Genomic DNA, 22,026 nt, shown 5'->3' with positions numbered 1-22,026 from the left:
CTAGCGTGAATTTCATTAAAAAATTTCATGAAATTAGGTGTTCTTAAATCGAATTCCCCACTACAGCAATTTTATGATTTTACTCTACCATGGAGGTCGATCTAGAGACGCATAATTTCATGCAATTTTTTCAATGAAAACACTCTAGTGTGGGCCAGGATTATTGACTGTGCGAAAACCGGATAATCGATTATTCTTAGTCGACATTCGGAAGACGGAGTCAACTATTATTCGTAGTCAACCATTAAGGGGTGTTTACACTATCTATAAATGTCATATGAGCTGTCACTTCTTTTATCCATTCGACATCTTTTATGTTTGTCAAAGTCCATACCACTTTTAGTTTTTGCGTTCACACTAGCATACAATTTCATATGACCACAAAATATAAATCACGCAAATAACACAATTTATATAGCTAAAAACTTTAATCGCACTCACATTTTCGTTTTCTTTACCTATTTCCTTCCTTTTTGTGGTAAACTTTTTTTCTTCTAACAATTAATTTCTCAACTGTATACGAAAATACATGGCGGAATAGAGCGCTCCCTAAATGAAAAATGTGAAAGTTTTCATAGTGGTCACACTATTGCTCTGTTCCAGAACCTGCAAGAAGCTACTATTTTTTACTACGATAACATTTTTTCCTTTATGTTATCGGAAAAAATAGTAAATATTAGTAGATTCTTGCAGTACTGGAACATACCATATGTGTACAACATTCACAGGTAGCAAATTTGACATCTCATATGACATTCATATATAGTTTAAACACCCCTATAGCCGTAGTCTATTATTATCCCAGTAAAATCTTCGATGAAAAATCATGAGTTGAATCATGGGTGCAAGTGATCTGGCATGTCATCTTTTTGTCATTTTCACTCATGAATTTTATATGAGCGTGACCCCCAAAAGATGACGTTCTTTTTGGGATCCTAAGCATGTCATTTTAACCAATGCATTGACATGTCATTCTCACCAATGCTTTGGCATGTCATTTTAACCAATGCATTGACACGTCATTTTCACCCATTCTTTGACATGTCATTTTAACCAATGCTTTGACACGTCATTTTAACCAATGCATTTTCACCAACCCATTGGCATGACATTTTCATGTCTTGTTTGGAAAATGGAAATGCTCTATTGAAATATAGACAAACAAAACTCTTCATTAATCCAAACGAATTCACGAAATAACTACAATTAATTGATCAGCAAAAAGTTTACATCCAAAATTGCAATGAAATCACCACCGCAGCAACGCAAAAGATTACTTCCTCCGTTCTCCGCAACTGATATTCTTTCATATTACAAAAGGTTTTTTCTATTATCTTCCCATCACCAGTTCAGATTTTGACATGGACTCCAAATCCTCTCCTTTAAGTATTTTTAGTTCGTAAATTACTTTTATTTTATAATTTTGTTATTTTATAACAACATTTTGGAAATTTATGGTCTGTTCCTTTACTTTTGAAAATAGTAAAACCGGCAGAAGTAGTAAAAGTTGTAAACTGCTCCCATATGAATTGTACGGTATCCAAAGTAAAGGAACGCTTTTCGAGTAAAAAGTGGTAAAACTTGAAGATTCTTGCACGTAAAGGAACAGAGCTTTATACTCTTTTGTTTAGTGACGAAAATATGTAGCAACCCGGCTTGCTTTAGGGATCTCTAAGAACAAAATGTAACGAACGGGGAGGAGAGACTTTTTGTGGAAAATACCATTTATGCTCAATTGATTTATTTTTAATTGTTTCTTTCCAAAAGTCGTTTCTTCTTTATTTTCAGATTCTTGTTCCCTTTCGTTTCGAACTTTTTTTAAAGTTCCAAGAAGCGAGATTTGATTGATATCGTTCTATATCAGATTTAGAACAGACAAGGGAACTTTTAAAATAGCAATGTGTGAAGTCCGATTCTATTTTTAGCTCGATGATTGGGACTTCATTTTTATTGCAGACATTTCGAGCTTCATACAATACCAATTGTTTAGAAGTTTTAGTTGTCTGATATGCAGGAAATGTAAGACAACATCACGACGACAGTTCTAACAACTTTGGTCTGTTCCAGAACCTGCAAGAATCTACTAATTTTTACTACGATAACAATTTTTCCTTTATGTTATCGGAAAAAAATAGTAAAAATTAGTAGATTTTTGCAGTACTGGAACATAACAAAATGAAAGTAAACAGGTGTGTAAATAAAAACACAAACATCATCTCTATTGGATCGATGGAATGGGTACAAATGCTGATGAAAAGATCGGATCTTTCACGACTTCCTTTGCATTGGTTCAAATCCTAATGAAAAGATCGGATCTTTCACGACTTCGTTTGAACCAATGCAGAAGATGACATGAAATCACGTCATCGCAAAGAACCCATTCCTTTAAATTTTGCTGGGTAGGTCTGTACGATAACCCAAAAGTTTGTACAAATTTGCACAAACTTTTACAAAATGCTGTTCGATAACAAACTTGTAAAGTAAAAGAGAGCGAATTTGGAGACAATTGTGAGCAGTGTTGCCGTTTTGGGCATTTCGGCCCAAATTTGGGCCGAATTAAAAATAATTTTTAATTTTGGGCCCATGGGCGGCCCAAATCCTTTTTGGGCGTTTTCATGCTAATAATTTTAAACAATATTTTATAAAATATCAAATATTAGCCTTTGGGCTATTACTACATGCTTACTTTTACTATTGTATGGATTTGTAAAATAAAGCAATTTGGTGGCATTAAAAATATAATTTTCACATAAGAACTTATGGCCTGTTTCTCTAAAGCTGGGTACACATTGTCAGTTTTGAATGACAGCTTTGTTGTTGCTTGCTAGTGTGGCCGTTCATTTTTGTCATTCATCATGCAACCACAAAATATTTTGTGGTTGCTGGACGGTTTGACAGTTATCGATAATTGCGAAGTATCGACATTCAAAACTGACAATGTGTACCCAGCTTAAGACGATTCGAATTCAAATTCGTTCGAATTACTACCAAACTCCTGTTGTTGTAGGTTATATTTGTTTGATTGGAAATAAAAACAATTCAAATATATTTCAAACAAGTAAAAAAGTGCCAGTCGGCTTTGCAGACAGAGGTATACCCTCAGCCTATGTGAATTGAAACTTTCATCTACGGACAGATAGAATGTATTTAGCGTCTCTTCAGAATTTTGTGGCCCTTTTTCAACATTTGAACTTGCCGAAAAAATGTGGATAAGGAATTAACACAAATGTTGAACTTTTGTGGGAGAGGTACCCTTAGGGAGGACCGATATGGGCCATTTTAGAAGTTAAACTAAATTTTGACAAAATATTAGGAGATCCAAAGTTTGGACCAAATTGGTTGCACCATTGAAGTGATATCGTCCTAACATTTTAGTGACATTTTTAACATATTGGGGACCGGATTTGCTCCATGAAACTAAGTTTCAACAGAAGTAAATTTTCTTCCAAAAGGCCGATATACCCTCGTTAGCATAAATGCTGAGGGTATAAAAACAGAAATTTCGTAGTAGTTCGAACGAATTTTTACTCCAATCGTCTTAGTGAAACAGGCCATTAATGCCAAGAAGGTCCTCCTAGTAGTTTAATTGTCACTTTTAACTTTTAGTTACCCGAGTTTTCAAATATATTTTTCGTGATACTTAAGTATTTGGTAAAGATTCATGCATTGTTTTCATAAATAAAAAAAGTTCATAATAAATTGGTGGCAACGGAATCATGTCAAGCTATAGGTTTTTTTCTATTTTTGGCATATATTTTACCTATAATTAACAACCTTAAGAATGAATTTCAAGCAGATAGTTCAGGTTTATCCTATACCCAAATACCCCCCTTTATTACAACTCTTCTTTTGTTATAGTTTGGATTTTGCGTACAGATTTATAGCGTTTCGGCTAACTTAAAGTTGAACGTAATGATTAAAATTCAAGGAGGACTTTCTTTTTATTAACGTTTAGTGTGAAAATTACACTTTTAATGCATGAAAATTGTTTTTTTTTTTTGCGTTTTCAAATTCATCCAATAGTAAAAGAAAGGATGTAATATGGGCTACTAAATACAATAACTCCATATAAGGTAACCTCAAACGAAGTTTTGTCTATTATGAACAAGGTATTACATTTTCCCAGACTTGTAGAATGTGACCCCGATTTAATAGTAACAGATTGGAATTTGCTAAGACTCGGTGAAACTATAATTTTTTCATCTCAAAGAACACATCTTCTAATACCTTTGAAATTTTTGTTGTTGCAAAATAGTGCATATTCTTGTGCATCTTTATGTAAAATCGTTTTGTGGTGCCAACGATAGCTCGAAAACGGATGGGCCGATCATAGTATATTTTCGTAAGCGCTTTAGGAACTTCATAAAAAAGAATAAAAAAAATATTCTTAAAAAAAAATTTCCACATTACCGAAAAAAATTTTACTGTTTTTGTTAAAAAATTGGGCAAAATAATTTTTTTAATCTGCCTCGCTTAAAGTCAAGCGTCTTCCAATCATTATATCTCAGTCAATTTTTTGCGACATACCACCTTTACGTAAAAATAGACAATATCTTTTTTTCGATTTTTCTAAAAGTAATAAAAGGTATCTATGAGAAATATATATTTTTGTTTTAATTTTTAATGTTGGGCGTTTTAGGTCGTTTTGGGCCGTTTTTAGGAAAATTTTGGGCCGAAAAAAATTTTTCGAACGGCAACACTGATTGTGAGAGAATTTTGGAGAGTTTTGTTTACAAGTTGTTGCAAGGAAAAATTTTCTTGTAAGAATTTGCAAGTTCGATCAGCTGATTTAAATTCGAATGCTTTGTGGCAGACTTCTTGGGAAAAACATAAACGTTTGGTTATTAAAATAAATAGAAATAAAAAAGGGAAAAAAATATGAAATAAATGTTGGAAAACGAAATAACGAAAGTAAAATAACTTATTTTATAGCTTGTGGTGACTATTTTTTTATTTTATTATTTATTTTATTTAATCTTTTCCGCCAACTTCTTCTTGTTTATCAAATCAGCTGACTTCTTGCAAGTTTTGGCAAATTGCTGTTCGATAACAATCTCAAATTTTTTATCTTCGAGAAAGTAAAATTAGTGGAGAGAGTTTACTGAGAACTTGCTGAGTACTTGCAAGTACTTTTCACTTGCGAAGTTATCGTACAGACCTATTATTCGTAGTCGGCTATTAATCGTGGTCGACTATTATGCTTGGTTTACATTTACCAAATCCACTCGATTTCAACTGTCAAATCCATAGGTTAAACGTCAAATGAAATCCAGATGAGATTTCATTTGACGTTTGAGCTATGGAATTGACAGTTGAAATCGAGTGGATTTCGTAAATGTAAACTTAGCATTAGTCGTAGTTGACTATTGGGTGTGCTAAAACCGCATAATCAACGGTACTTTTTATACCCTCAGCATTTATGCTAACGAGGGTATATACACTTTCATACGGGCCAAGTATGTTTGTACGAAATGTGTTTCAGACAATTTGGAAACGATTTAGCAATGTCCGTCTGTCTGGCTGGCTGGTGCGCACGATAACTCTCGAACTGATGAGCCGATTGGGTCCAAAATTTGGCTTTCGTAATATTTTCTCCAAACTTAGTTTAAGTTCGAAGATGGGTTATATCGGTCCTCTCCTTCTGGTACCTCCCCCACAAAAGTTCGAAAATGTTCGGATAATTTGTGCGCACGATAAATCTGGAAGGTTAGGTTAGGTTAAGGATGCGCAACTGCCATGTTGGCAGCTACTCCACTCGGAGACCTTGAGTTCCATTGTGATCATCCAAACTATTGAATTATGTGTGTTGTAGAGGTGAAAGATGTTGTAGTGATGTGTGATTTGTGCTATTTGATTGTAGATGATGGATATGGCTATGTGTGTTGATGTTGATTGGGTTGTAGATGGTGATGATGTGTAACTGATGGCGTGCATTCAGGTGATGACTGTGCAAAGAGAAATGTTATATATCTGTAGATGATGATGCGTGGCTATTTAGATGATGATAGTGTGTGTGAAGATATTGGTGGTGTGGAAGACAAGTGATGTGGTGCCTGCTGTGGATAGAGCTATGTGGTGCTGTGTGACTGTGGGTGATGATATATGTCTGTTGATGTGATGTGCTGTGTGGGAGGAAGATGATTAGGTTGGAAAGGTTGGAAAGGTTGGACAGGAAGGGAAGCGGAAGTTGGTATGACAAGAGAGAAGAGTAAGAATAATTAAAATAATTAGTATTGGACAAGTCAGGTTATTTAAAGAAGGAAGATGGTTTAGTAGCTAACTACGATTTAATTACTAATGGTTTTAGGTCTGTGCTGGCCTGCCCTAGAGCATCTTAAGGCTCTTGCAGTAAACCACCAACACTGTAGGGTCAATAGAGGCGAAGTAGGAAAGAGATTCATCACATGTTCACCAAATAGTCTATGTCTTTTGACCATCAGTCTAGGACATTTATATAGAAGGTGCTCGATTGTCTCCGTTTCCTCCTCATCCTCACATAGCCTACAGTACTCAATGTTATTGCCATCCCACTTGCAAGTCATGGATCTTATTCCGCAGTGACCGGTTATTACCCCCACAGCGGTTTTGATTTCTGATTTGCACAGCGAGAGGAGGGACGAAGTTCTACGCCATGAGATAACCGGCCAGATTGACTTAGATACCTTACAACCAGGCACATCTTGCCAAACTTTAACGGTTTTCTCTGCGTGGAGCTTACTGAGTTTGTCGAGGAAGAAGCAGAGAGGTGGCTTGGCACTATCTTCTACCATGAGGTCCGAGGATTGGGATCCTCTTCTTGCCAATTCATCAACTATCTCGTTTCCCTCAACATTGCAATGCCCTGGAACCCAACAAAACCTAACAACTATCTACTAAGAACAACTATCTTTGAGCAATCCTGGATTTAATACTGTATGACCCTAACGCTTTTAGGGCAGCCTGACTGTCCACATAAACAGTGACTGCCTTATCTATAAGGTCCGTCATTCCCACTGTATAAGTTAGATACGTTGGCCTTCAACTTCTCGAGCCCAGTCGATCACGGATGCTGATTGACAGCTCGGGTATCACCTCTACAAGTTCCCTCTGCGGAGACCGGAGAGTGTAGATACCAACGGGCTACGGTTGTTGTTAGTTTGCTCATTTTGATACATAGGAGAGACTGTTCTCTCACTGGAATAATTGTAGTTGTATTAGTAATAAACGAAGATCCTCTGCGATCAACACGATCCTCTGCGATCACTAAGATCCTCTGTGATCCACGTGAACCTCTGCGTTCACTTTTGTTTTATCTCTAGAAGCGAAAGCACCAAGGCCTCTGCCCCAACCCCAGATTACAAAAGGTAATCTTTGTTGTAGTAAGAAAAGAAGCACAATAAACAGCAATCATATTTATATAAAGAATTAATACTGGTTGTTTTTATTTCACTTGTTCTTTTCTCCCTCCACTGCTCATCATATACGGTAACTGAGAAACATACCTATGGATCACCCCTCCCCCACCTCAACATTTTATCCTATCGAACTGGAGAATTTGTTGTTGCCCAATTAAACATTTGGTCGCATCGAGCCGGATAGAAGCCAGCCTTTTTGTTGTCGCTGCTCCAGTTACCTATTCCCTCTCTCTTGTATTGTGATACAACGAGATTTGAAGCATTTGTTGTTGTCTTAGCACGGACAAATATTGAAGAAAATTGCATCTCCTCTAAACAACAACAAATTACCATACTAACACCAGGTACGTAAACTCAGATTTCTATCAAAAGTGAGCTACCGCGAGTGTTAATATTTTTCGTTTGAGCAGTAAATACATAAATCATTGGTCGAATTTCAATTATCCTACGCGGGTGAATTAAATTCGTTGTCTAATTTCGCCTATTATACAGTCCACACAAATTGTTGAAATCGTTGTTGTACTGATCATCCAACGTCGCGTTGATCATACAAATCACTATCAGTGTTGTTGTTATTCTTGTTAGATTAGCTCCAGATCATTTGGTCTCACCATAACAACGAAAACTCATAATTTCCAATCGTCGTTTCTAGCCTTGCAATTCCTGATTGTAGCTAAAAGTCACTTTGGTCGACTATTAACACCACTACTTGTGTTAATTACTCCATTCCTCCACATAAAACCCCTTAGTTGTTGCTAAACTTGCAAATACTTTGTCGTTGTGCTGATTACCCTACGTCGAGTTGATCATACAAAGCATTCGGTGTTGTTACTTCGTAAAATTTTAATTGTGGCTGCAAATATATTTTGTTATAATTGCAATAACAACATCGTTAACTTCCAATAACTCTTGCTCTCGAGTTGTTAAATGATTACACACATTGATCCTAACTCTCATTACTTATTTGTTGATCATTTGAAAATTTGTTATTGTTGTTGTTATTCCCCAAGCCGTTTTGTTGAGAATTTGCATTGGCAAATTTACAATAACAACATACATTGCCTACATTCACATATTGTCGTTTGGTTTACTTTGTTATTACGATCATCTCCAACCAAAAAATATTTGGCGTTGTTATTTCTCCTCGTTTTATTTTAAAACTCTTTGAAAATTTGCATTGGCAAATTTGCAATAACAACACTCCATCCAAATTCTCATTCCGTTGGTTTATTTGTTGTAGCGATCGTCCTTCGCCAACCAAACACATTCGTCTGTCCTATTCTCCTACCTTTGTCTAATAGGTAATTATTCTAATTTGAGAAATTACATTGTAATTATACCAGCAACTTTCCCGCCTTTTTAAGCGTCCCTTAAAAAACTCTGCTGATCCTCAGCACTTGCTTGGTCGTTTGCAACGACTGTTGTTCAGTGGGAGCTTCACTGTTCACACATAACCATTTCTCTGCTAGCGCCACTTGTGTTGTCGAGTCCTCTTTGTGCTATATTCGTTGATGTCCCAGCACAGTGGGGTAAGATAGTACAAATAGTACAGTGGGGTAAAAGCACAAAACGTTTTTTTCTAATAATTAATTTTGAAAATTATTTTTCGATAACTTTTGGAAATATAATTAATTGGCAGCAGGGTTTTTGGAATTTTTGGACAAATTCACCCTACATTCGGCACTTATTGCACCAATTTCTAGCAGAGAATATAAGTGAAAAATAGTTGTTTTTTGACTCTTTTTATATTGTTTTTGGCAATATTTGTTCAACATTTTGGAAAAATATTTGAGTCTCCGTAGGGGTTTCGGTATTTTTGGACAAATACACCCTACTTTTGGCATACTTTGCACCAACTTGTCAACCGAACAATATATATTTCAGACAAATTAGTTGATTTGCGTTGATTTTCTGGTGCAAACATTAGTGTTTTCCTATTAATAGCTTATCTGTCCCTGGATTTTGGACAACTACACCCTACCATTGGCTTATCTCACCTTATCATACACCCTACACTTTGAATTACCATATACAATCTCATATATTTGGGACTTTTTGCATTTTTGACCAAATTAAAGTAGTTCTTGTTCGCCCTGAGGAAGTTTCTTTAAATTTTCTCCTATATCACCCTACTTTAATTTCAAATATCACCACACCTTGCTATTTTTCTGTGGAATTCGTAGATATTTGGAGGTTTTTTTTTTGTGGAAATACCCTATTTCCTTTGAACTATAACAATTTGTGCTTCAACCGAATTTCCTCTTTTCAGCATTCCTCATAGTTTGTTGCAAATTCAATTGTAGAATTTTGGTAATTTCTGCGAATTATAATTTAAAAATGTCAGTCACCCCACTCACTCGTTTTGTTAGAGCTTCTGACATCTTTTTGAGACGTGTGGCTTCCTTTGAAAAGAAAAGTGAAACCAACTATAACGTACATTATCTCGAAATCCACAATTCAGAGCTTCGAAAATTGTGGAACAAAGTTCATTGCACTTACGAGGAGTGCAAAAACTGCCTCTCGACATCCGAGACTGCACAGACTGATGGTATGGATGTCGTTGAGGAAAAATATGGTACAACCTACATGACCTATATCCGGTGCTTGTCTACCATTGACAAACATCTTAAACGCCTTAAATCTTCAGGCACTGATACTCCTTCCCCTGCTATAGCTTCTCCCATCTCGCCACCTCCACCAACTGATTTGTTGAACATTTCAAAAGAAACGCAATCTTCAGGTTTGCTTTCGTGTGAACCTTTATCTCCGGTTTCTGTGCAGTCTGCCCCTCCCACCGTTCTTGGTCAGCCAGAAACTTCCTCCTCCACAACATGTCGTAGTGACTCTTTTGAAAATGATCGCCTCAAATCTCCACCTTGTATAGTTCCACCAATCTCAGCACCTCTAAATAATGAAATGTTGACCGTTTCTGAAGAAACAACCTCTTCAGGTTTGCTTCCCAGCGTTTTTGCTCCATCAGAAACTTTCCCAATCCCAACTGGCTCTAGTGACCCTGTTGCTAACTCTACATCACCTTTCGATACCCACAGCATACCATTGCCACCAATCGACATTGATGTTTTTGCTGGTGACTTCAGACATTGAACGGTTCTGCTATTTGTTGCAGAAAACCACCGGCGAGGCTCGCGAAACCGTCTCGTCATTTCCACTCACCAATTCTAGTTTCCCCTTAGCGTGGAAAGCATTGTCGGATACGTATGACAATAAACGTATCGTGGTGAATAGTCACATCCAACAATTGCTCAGTCTCCCTTCTTTGGATAAAGAAACTTGGTCTGGTTTGAAAACCATTCAGCGTGGGATTAGTAGTTGTCTTGCTGCAATGACCGTCTATGACGTCATCACGGATCATTGGGATCCAATAATAGTTTGTATTTGTTTGCAGCGTTTGCCAAAGTTAACTTTGACTCTGTGGGAGCAAAGTATCAAAAACAAGTCTTCGTTGCCTTCTTGGCGAGACTTAGATGCTTTCCTCACAGAGAGGATACAAACATTGGTTTGTATTCACAACATGTACGGGAATCAACTCACAGACTCGTCACCCAATAATGTTGCTCTATCTAAATCCTCCAAACAATCGTTGTCCAAATCGAAAACTTCATCCAATAGTTCAGCCCAGAAATCTTGTTGCTCAATTTGTCCTAATCAGAGACATGCTTTGCGTCTCTGTTCCCAGTTTTCTAAGCTTTCATTTGAGGACAAATTTTTGATTGTTAAAAAGTATAAGTTCTGCCTTAATTGCTTATCTCGTGGCCATGTAGTTAAATCTTGCCAGAGCAAATATAGTTGCAACTGGTGTAAACAGCGGCATCATAGCCTTCTCCATCGGCCACAAGTTAGAAGAGTTATTGCTCCGGCTACATCAAAACTGTCTCCGTCTTTTACTGATGTCAAAAGTCGAGATCGCAGTTATGTTTTGTCGCAGCCCAGACACCCTCCAGGCAGTTCTACTTTGCCATGCACTTCTCCGGCTTTTACAAATGTCAAAAGTCGAGAGTCTAAGTGTAATATGTCGACCCGCTCTTCTAATAAATGCCAAAGCAATCTTCAGGATACTCATACTTTGCAAATTAGAAAAGTTGTAGCTTCTTCAACGAAGATAAGTCCGGCTTTTACTGATGTCAAAAGTCGAGAATAAATTCCACTTTTTCGCACCCAAACCACTCTCCGGCTTATACAAAGGTCAAAAGTCGAGTATTTAGCCTTTCTTTGTCGCGCGCAAATACCTCTCCGGCTTTTACCAAGGTCAAAAGTCGAATATTTAGTCCTTCCTTGTCGCGTCCAACCTCCACTCCGGCTTTTACTGATGTCAAAAGTCGAGAACTTCGTTTGTTGGATCGGACAACACCAAACTCCTCCTTAGATAATAGTGTGCTTTTGGGAACCGCCAAACATAGTTTTGAATTCGTTGCGTGCCCAAAAATCTATTTCGGGTACCTTCTTACTGGTTCAGTTCCTGCCACCTTTTGTTTCTAATCTCGCATTTTAAATTGAAATCGACCACTGCGTAATGCTAACAAATAATAGAAACAAATCACTAGTAATATTATATCTTGAAAACTTAAATGGAATTGTTCTGTGACTCGTCTCCATATTTTTGAATCGAGCGAATATCGAAGTCGATCATTTCTTAATTACTCGTATATAGAAATAGCTAATTTGAATTATATCTCACTTGAAATCTGAATTTACGTTCATTCTTTTTACAATTATTTCTAGCTTTACTTGTTGACACACGCTTACGTGTATCAAGGTGGGCGGCAATGTATAAGTTAGATACGTTGGCCTTCAACTTCTCGAGCCCAGTCGATCACGGATGCTGATTGACAGCTCGGGTATCACCTCTACAAGTTCCCTCTGCGGAGACCGGAGAGTGTAGATACCAACGGGCTACGGTTGTTGTTGGTTTGCTCATTTTGATACATAGGAGAGACTGTTCTCTCACTGGAATAATTGTAGTTGTATTAGTAATAAACGAAGATCCTCTGCGATCAACACGATCCTCTGCGATCACTAAGATCCTCTGCGATCCACGTGAACATCTGCGTTCACTTTTGTTTTATGTATCTCTAGAAGCGAAAGCACCAAGGCCTCTGCGCCAACCCCAGATTACAAAAGGTAATCTTTGTTGTAGTAAGAAAAGAAGCACAATAAACTGCAATCATATTTATATAAAGAATTAATACTGGTTGTTTTTATTTCACTTGTTCTTTTCTCCCTCCACTGCTCATCATATCCGGTAACTGAGAAACATACCTATGGATCACCCCTCCCCCACCTCAACATTTTATCCTATCGAACTGGAGAATTTGTTGTTGCCCAATTAAACACCCACTATTAATTCCAAGGCTTTCAAAACCGCAAAAACTTCTGCCTGAAAAACACTACAATTGTCATTAAGCTTAAGCTGGATTCCTGATGTCTAGTTCTTCACAAAACACACCAGATCCCGTGCCTTCTTCCATCTTCGACCTATCGGTGAAGATCGACAGACTGTCGGGAAGTGGTCTGCCTCGTGTCCACTCACTCCTGTCGGGGATTAATACTTCAGCTGTGTCAAAGTCCAGGCTTGATGAGATGTAGTCAGTCTCATCTCCCCTGGCTCTTAGTCCAATCTGACTACATATCCGCTGTAGAACACTAGCATGTCCAAGATGTGAACCACGCCACAGATTTAGCTCTTTAAGCCTCAAGGCAGATCGTGAAGCTCGATACTGTACAAGAATGTCCATAGGTTGGACGTTCAGAATGGCATTCAATGCGGCCTGAGGGGTGCTTCTTGCTGCTTCAGTAACGAGTACTGACGCAGCTCTTTGCACAGTAGCTAATTTGGACAGATTGGAATTATTGCCTAGGGCATGCCACCAAACGAGACAACCATAGGTCAGAATGGGACTGACCACTGTCCTATACAGCCAATGTACTACATGTGGTCTGAGGCCCCAGCTCTTGCCTATAGAGTTCTTACAGGAATAAAGCGCGATTAAACCCCTCTTGGTGCGCTCCTCCGTGTTCCTATTCCATCTTAGCCGATGGTCCAGGATCACTCCCAGGTATTTCGCCTCCGTAGAGAGATCCAACCGCACTCCATCCAGCGTTGGCGGCACAAATTCGGCAATATTTCTTTTTCTGGTGAATAGTACCAGCTCATTCTTCGCAGGGTTCACCCCAAGACCATTGTGGTGAGCCCAGCGAGAGAGCTTAACCAGCGCACCCTGCATCAGTTCCGACAGCGTCGACAAGAATTTTCCACTGATTAGAAGGACAACGTCGTCAGCGTATGCTACAACTTTAGTCCCTAGCCTATCAAACTCTTTGAGTATCCCATTCACCACTAGAAGCCACAGCAGACAGACTCCACCTTGTGGGGTGCCCCTAGTGACTGACTTCCTTACGGAACTCTCTCCAATACTGGAATTGATCAGTCTGATTTCCAGCATTCTGTCAATCCAGTTGATTAGGATAGAGGGGACACTCAGAAGCTCTAGAGAAGAATAAATTGATTCAAGCTTCACATTATTGAACGCTCCCTCTATGTCTAGAAAAGCGGCCAATGTGTGATCCAAGTTATCCATATTCTTCTCTATATAACTTACTACCTCATGTAGCGCTGTTTCCTTCGATTTCCCTTTCATATAAGCATGCTGAGAGCTGCTTATAAGGTCACAATTTATGTACAATCTGATTTCCAAGTCGAGCAGCCTTTCTAGAGTTTTTAATAGAAAGGAGGAAAGACTTATCGGTCTGTAGTCCTTCGGCAACGCGTGGCTTGGCTTCCCAGCCTTGGAGATATAAGTCACTGTTACCTTTTTCCACAGTGCCGGTAAGTGCGACAGCAATAGACAAGCCCTAAAAATAACCTTCAGTATAGTGATCAATACCGGTGGTGCGTTCTGAAGCATCGCCGGAATGACACCATCTGGGCCAGGAGATTTGTAGGGTTGAAAAGTGCTGATCGCCCAAGAGATCCTTGAGTCACTTATCAACCTATCGACGAAGAACCTCTCATCGGGTGTATAGGTTCTGTTCGTTTCCGAGCTCGGATACGAAACAGCGTCCTTGCATCCCGGGAAATGAGTCTCTGCCAATAGGTCAAGAGTCTCTAGAGCAGAGTTCGTCCACGTGCCATCATTTCGTTTGATGCTCCCAATAGGTTTGGGGTCCTTTGAGATTACCTTACGTAATCTTGCAGCCTCGTTTACTTCCTCTATCGACTCACTAAAGTTAATCCAGGAGCTTCTCTTAGCTTTCCTGACCTCACTTTTGTACTTATTGAAACTGTTCTTATACAGATCCCAATCCGTACTAAGTTTGGTCCTGTTTGCTTTATTGTATGCTCTCCTGCTAACCTTCCTGAGGTTAGCTAGATCTTTGTTCCACCAAGCGGGCTGTGTTCTCCTACCTGGATAAGTTAATGGGCATGTCTTTTCATAGCAATCCCTGAGGACATTTGTGAGATCCTCAACCCGTCTGTCCACTTCCCTCCCTGTGTGAGGTTCAGATATTTCACACAGTCTTGAAGAGGCCATGGAGTTGAATTTCTCCCAATTAGTTCTCCTGGGATTCCACTCGGGACTCGAAAGTGTATCGTCCTATGGTCCGAAAAGGAACATTCCTCCGATACTCTCCAGTCATGTAGACCGAGGCTAGCACCAAGGCCCTTTCGGAGCCTACTTCCAGCCTCACTACCTCCGTGTCGCCATCACTGTAGTTATAGAGATGAATAGGGTTTAAACTTTTCTTCACTATAATACAAGATCTTACCTTCTCCCCATTCGACGAATAGAACAGGGAGTACCGCCCATCGTTTAGTCCAGAAACCCTATTTTTGTAGAGATAGGGTTCCTGGACCAAAGCGATGTCAATTACCGACTTTGTAAGGGAGAGAAGGAGTTCTGCAGCCGCCACCTTTCAGTGATGCAGATTGATCTGCACCACGCGAAGGCCCTGCTGCCCGAACTCCTTACTGAGGCTGCGAGAAGCGGAACCGAAGCCAACCCAACCCGAAGTCCAGCTCTCCCTTACAATTCTTAATGAACTCTGCGCTTGAACTGTCCATGGTGAACTTCATCACCGTGCCTCCGACTTTTCGATAGGATCTCACCAATTTCCAGCTGTCAGTCTGGATGGGTCTGTTTTGCTTCCTGATCAGCTTCAACACCTGTGCCACATCCGAAGCAGGAGGTGGCACCCATGTTGTAGCCGCTACTCTTGATGGGATCTCGGCGATGGGAATCGCAGCCAGCCTGCAGCCGTCCCACAGAGCGCCAGAGCTATTTACTGTTTGGGTGAGGAAATCACGCGATTCCTCATCCTTGCAGTTAATAACTTTGACACCCTTGTATACGGATGCCCTGCCAAAGCCGGTATTCCTCTCATCCACATCATCGGAAGTAATGACATTCCTCAGAAGACCTTCTACCAGCAACCAGTGATCGTCACTGATCCTACCTTCAGGGTCAGTTCTATCAATGATTGCCACCAGAAGGTCATCTGGGGCCGTCATTCTTGCAGGCCTGTGTGGCTCATATGTCTTCTCTGCCTTTACAGGCCCTCCCTGGTTGAGCTCCCTTAACCGTCTGTCGGGCGGCCATTTTAGCATACGATGCCGGTCGATTGTCGGACTGGCGACCACCCAGCCTCTTAGCATCTGCGGATCCTCAGAAGACCTCAAGGCCTGCGTACATAAGCTGCCTTGCCTGCTTACCTTGCTTATTTCTGATAAAAGAATAAAACAGAAAAGGGCAACCCAGTTCGAAATTTCCTCGGCCTTCTTTATTCTTTTATTTTTATTATGTCAAAAATTAAGTAGGAAAGCAAGGCAATCAGGCAGAGCAGCTTATGTACGCAGGCCTTCACTCTCTTCATACCTGGTTGTAGTGAAGAAATAGTCTTCTGACCGCTAGCCAGCTTTGAGGTTGAAGGGCCGTCAGTCCCATCAATCACCCGACCTCCAGCAGAGCCGATATTCCCTTTCGGACCAATTTTGTTGTTCCCCGAGGGGCTGGATTTGTTCCTCGTCACTGATACCGCAGATGCCTGTTTAACAGGCTTCCGCAAATCAGCGGCCTTGGAACATTTCCCGCCCATGTTTTCCCCAGCAGCTTTTGTGGCATTCACCGGCGGGGTTGTCACAGTAGCTGGGGCTGATGTGGCAACTCCTCCCGTGAATTCCCAATTTGCTTCTCCGACTTCGAGGACCGTGTCGGTGGGGCCAGTGAGGTCCGGGTGTCTTCCCCTACCGCAGACACATTAGGCGTCCGCAAAGGGTTCGAAGAGGCCGGCACTACTGGAATAAATCTGGAAGGGAGAAACTGATGTGGTCCATATTTTGCATATCGTGAAATTTTTACCAGACTTAGATGAGGTTCCAATAAGGACTCAATCGGTCCACTTCTTCGGATACCTCCCACACAAAATTTCGGTAAAGTTCAGTTTAGGACCAGCTCTCGAATCGCTTCGGTTTTTGTTGTAGCATCTTGTATTCACCGCCTCCCATACGACGGTGCAAGGTTTATCTGGGGCAAGTTCATACTTCCTGAGAAAATAGCCTGAAAATACAAAAAACCCCTATAACACCGTTTGTAGTGGTTTGAGTGCAAGATAACTCTCGAACGGATTTGCCGATTTGGTCCAAAGTTTACTGAGAACTTGCTGAGTACTTGCAAGTACTTTTCACTTGCGAAGTTATCGTACAGACCTATTATTCGTAGTCGGCTATTAATCGTGGTCGACTATTAGTTGCTAAAACCGCATAATCGACGGTACTTTTTATACCCTCAGCATTTATGCTAAAATGTGCCTCATCGAAATAATGATTTTAGACCCCAAGTATGTTTGGACAAAATGTGTTTCAGACAATTTGGAGTCGATTTAGCAATGTCCCTCTGTCTGTCTGGTTGGCTGGTGCGCACGATAACTCTCGAACTGATGAGCCGATTGGGTCCAAAATTTGGCTTTCGTAATATTTTCTCCAAACTTAGTTTAAGTTCGAAGATGGATTATATCGGTCCTCTCCTTCTGGTACCCCCCCCCCCCCACAAAAGTTCGAAAATGTTCGGATAATTTGTGCGCACGATAAATCTGGAAGGGAGAAACTGATGTGGTCCATACCTTGCATATCGTGAAATTTTTACCAGACTTAGATGAGGTTCCAATAAGGACTCAATCGGTCCACTTCTTCGGATACCTCCCACACAAAATTTCGGAAAAGTTCAGTTTAGGACCAGCTCTCGAATCGCTTCGGTTTTTGTTGTAGCATCTTGTATTCACCGCCTCCCATACGACGGTATAAGTTTTATCTGCGGCAAGTTCATACTTCCTGGGAAAATAGCCTGAAAATACAAATAACCCCTATAACACCGTTTGTAGTGGTTGGAGCGCAAGATAACTCTCGAACGGATTTGCCGATTTAGTCCAAAGTTTACTGAGAACTTGCTGACTACTTGGAAGTACTTTTCACTTGCGAAGTTATCGTACAGACCTATTATTCGTAGTCGGCTATTAATCGTGGTCGACTATTAGTCGTAGTTGACTATTGGGTGTGCTAAAACCGCATAATCGACGGTACTTTTTATACCCTCAGCATTTATGCTAAAATGTGCCTCATCGAAATAATGATTTTAGACCCCAAGTATGTTTGGACAAAATGTGTTTCAGACAATTTGGAGTCGATTTAGCAATGTCCCTCTGTCTGTCTGGTTGGCTGGTGCGCACGATAACTCTCGAACTGATGAGCCGATTGGGTCCAAAATTTGGCTTTCGTAATATTTTCTCCAAACTTAATTTAAGTTCGAAGATGGATTATATCGGTCCTCTCCTTCTGGTACCCCCCCCCCCCCCCACAAAAGTTCGAAAATGTTCGGATAATTTGTGCGCACGATAAATCTGGAAGGGAGAAACTGATGTGGTCCATACCTTGCATATCGTGAAATTTTTACCAGACTTAGATGAGGTTCCAATAAGGACTCAATCGGTCCACTTCTTCGGATACCTCCCACACAAAATTTCGGTAAAGTTCAGTTTAGGACCAGCTCTCGAATCGCTTCGGTTTTTGTTGTAGCATCTTGTATTCACCGCCTCCCATACGACGGTACAAGGTTTATCTGGGGCAAGTTCATACTTCCTGAGAAAATAGCCTGAAAATACAAAAAACCCCTATAACACCGTTTGTAGTGGTTTGAGTGCAAGATAACTCTCGAACGGATTTGCCGATTTGGTCCAAAGTTTACTGAGAACTTGCTGAGTACTTGCAAGTACTTTTCACTTGCGAAGTTATCGTACAGACCTATTATTCGTAGTCGGCTATTAATCGTGGTCGACTATTAGTCGTAGTTGACTATTGGGTGTGCTAAAACCGCATAATCGACGGTACTTTTTATACCCTCAGCATTTATGCTAAAATGTGCCTCATCGAAATAATGATTTTAGACTCCAAGTATGTTTGGACAAAATGTGTTTCAGACAATTTGGAGTCGATTTAGCAATGTCCCTCTGTCTGTCTGGTTGGCTGGTGCGCACGATAACTCTCGAACTGATGAGCCGATTGGGTCCAAAATTTGGCTTTCGTAATATTTTCTCCAAACTTAGTTTAAGTTCGAAGATGGATTATATCGGTCCTCTCCTTCTGGTACCCCCCCCCCCCCCCCCCCACAAAAGTTCGAAAATGTTCGGATAATTTGTGCGCACGATAAATCTGGAAGGGAGAAACTGGTGTGGTCCATACTTTGCATATCGTGAAATTTTTACCAGACTTAGATGAGGTTCCGATAAGGATTCAATCGGTCCACTACTTCGGGTACCTCCCACACAAAATTTAGGAAAAGCTCAGTTTAGGACCGGTTTTTGTTGTAACATCTTGTATTCACCGCCTCCCATACGACGGTACAGTTTTATCTGGGGCAAGCCCATACTTCCTGAGAAATAGCCTGAAAATACAAAAAACCCTATAAAACCGTTTGTAGTGGTTGGAGCGCAAGATAACTCTCGAACGGATTTGCCGATTTGGTCCAAAAATTTGACCTTCGTCATATTTTGTCCAAACTTAGCTTAAGTTCGAAGATAATCCATATCGGTACATTCCTTCAGGTACCTCCCCCACAAAAGTTAAAAATTTTTCGGAAAAATTGTGCGCACCATAAGTCTTGAAGGGAGTGACTGATGTCCATACATTACACATCCTAATATATCTACCAGTGGTATATCAGTTTTGAATATGCATTATATTTATCCACTCCTTTGCGTACCTCCCACACAAAATTGCGGATAAGTTCACTTTAATACCTGCTCTTTTATTTCTGTTGAAGCCATATGCATTAGCTGCCTCTTGCCGCTTTCTTAATGGACTATGCTGGTCCATTCTTTTAAGTACCTCCTCCCCAACACTTTTGAATTTTAATCCTAATCCACATTTTTGTCGGCAATTTCAAATGTCCAAAACGGGCCACAAAATTCTGAAAAGACTTTAAATACATTCGATCTGTCCTTAGATGATAGTTTAAATACAGATAGGCTGAGGGTATATCTCTGTCGGCAAAGCCGACTTGTTTTTATACATATAACCATCACGGATCGCATCAACGAAAAAGGTCTATTATATTCGATTATAATCGGTTTTCGGTGGTTAACGATTAATCGAAAGTTGTCTTTTAGAACACTCTGAAATAATCGACTAATAGCTCGTTTAGACTAGTCATTTTAAATCGACTCGATTTCTAAATCCAACTTTCAAATCCTAGTTGTTTAGACTAGTCTAATAGTGCGGTTACACTACAGTTTTTTGCCGGGTTAACCCACTTTATGAGGATTTATTGCTTAATCTGGTCAAATCTGACCAGATTTGCCATACAAAAATTAAATCCTCTCACGACTGGGTTTATTTTAAATCTGGCACAAATCCACCTAAAATACAGTGTTGTATTCGGTATTTGTGCAAAAAAATCTAACTCTACTCAAAAAGTACCAAAAGTTGCAACTGTTTTTGCAACAGAGTTTGTCGTGTTTTACACGTTTACGATTGGTCGCATGAGATTTTATGGAGTTAATAAATCTAAAGTTATTTGAAAATCATAAAATTATATCCCATTTAGATATGACTTCATTAGCAGGATTTAGCACATTAGCAGGTTTTATTTGCTAAATGCAGCCAAAATCTACCAGATTTCCCATACAAAAATAAATCCTCGTCTTGAGTGGATTTGTTTTAAATCTGGCATAAATCCTCGTATACAACTCTGTTTTTTGCAACATGTTGCTAGAAAATACAAAAGGTTGCAAGCTGGTACAAGAAACAAGGTAGATGCATCGGCGAATTGGTACAATAAAATAATTTAAATTGTAAAAATTTGTGAACAAGGCGGAAAAATTAAATCTGTTTTGATGTACAAAGTTGACTTTAATCAACCAAGACTAATATTTACGATGTCTAAGCGATAAAATAATTCGTTTATTTATTATTATTTTATTTTAGATGGGCAAACTGCAATAAAATAATTCTTTATTTGCTCTTTAGTTAGCATTAGTAAATAAATTTGCAATTTGACGTATGTTTATTGAGACGAATTCAATTGACAAAAAATTATTTTGACGTTTCAAATTCGATCAGATAGGCTGAAGCATCTACCTTGGTAATTGTGCTATGAACAAAAATCAGTTGACTGCCATTTAAATCCTCCAAAATGTATATCTAAATGCAATGAGCTTTGTACTGGATTTATTAAATCCAGTCGGGGATTTATTGCTAGTCTAAATGAGATATTATATATGTTTTTTACATTATATGCCATTTAGATATGACACCATTAGTCGGATTTAGCCCATTATCAGTTTTTATTTGCTAAATCCTGCCAAAATCTACCAGATTTCCCATACAAACCCAGCAAAAAAAAATGGAAGTGGTGCAAGTTGGAGTGAGGATTTCATTACATGCATGGATGCGCTTCCAGTGGACTAATGAAAAAGGCAATCCTTTTCCTCACATTTGGATTACATCCAACAAGCACTTTTATGTATAAACGATAAAAAATTCAATTTTCATTCAACAAATGAAATTAAAGTAATACGGCGTTTATATTATAGTTTTTTGCAAGGTTAACCTTCTTTATGAGGATTTGTTTTAAGTATATACAATGGAAATGACATTTGAAACCCAGACCCACTGGGTTAACCTTGTTATATATAAACGGCCTATAAGAATAAAACTAAAATGTCTTATTAATGGCCTGTTCCCGTACTTTACAAAGTGGTAAAAGTCGTAAACGATTTTCATACAAATTTTGTGTACGGGAACGCAAAACTCGTAAAAGTGGTAAAAATTGTAAAAATGGAGTGCTTCCTAGCTGCGTGCTGCGGAAGCAAAATGAAGTGCTTCCTAACTGCGTGCTGCGGAAGCAAAATGGAGTGCTTCCTTTCTGCGCGCTCCCTTGTAAAATTCACTGAGGAATTCATAGAAAAAGAAGCACTTCGTGACACTTGCACCAGTGATTTAACTGCTTCCGTGGATGCAAACTTTTTGCTGGGAAAATAAATCCTCGTATTGAGTGGATTTGTTTTAAATCTGGCATAAATCCTCGTATACAACTCTGTTTTTTGCAACATGTTGCTAGAAAATACA

General features: G+C 39.4%; 2 protein-coding genes across 3 annotated transcripts in view; one reads left to right on the top strand and one right to left on the bottom strand.

Moving 5' to 3' along the window:
* sigmar (Tumor necrosis factor alpha-induced protein 8-like protein sigmar) overlaps window positions 1-22,026 on the top strand; it is a 139,371-nt gene that overhangs the window by 4,353 nt on the left and 112,992 nt on the right. The gene's annotated exons all lie outside the window — the stretch shown is intronic.
* On the bottom strand, window positions 15,379-15,921 carry LOC141386735 (uncharacterized). The gene has a single exon (XM_073955655.1). It carries the CDS (start codon window positions 15,919-15,921, stop codon window positions 15,379-15,381), a length of 543 nt encoding a protein of 180 aa, XP_073811756.1.

This window comes from Musca autumnalis, unplaced genomic scaffold (assembly GCF_047663935.1).
Source record: "Musca autumnalis isolate F117 unplaced genomic scaffold, ASM4766393v1 scaffold_5, whole genome shotgun sequence".
Classification (NCBI taxonomy): Eukaryota; Metazoa; Arthropoda; class Insecta; order Diptera; family Muscidae; genus Musca; species Musca autumnalis.
Note: the sequence above shows the minus strand (reverse complement) of the source record. Positions and strands in the feature narration are given on the sequence as shown.

Coding starts and splice junctions, on each gene's coding strand:
- LOC141386735 (XM_073955655.1), bottom strand. CDS start 15,921: ATGACGGCCCCAGATGACCTTCTGGTGGCAATCATTGATAGAACTGAC.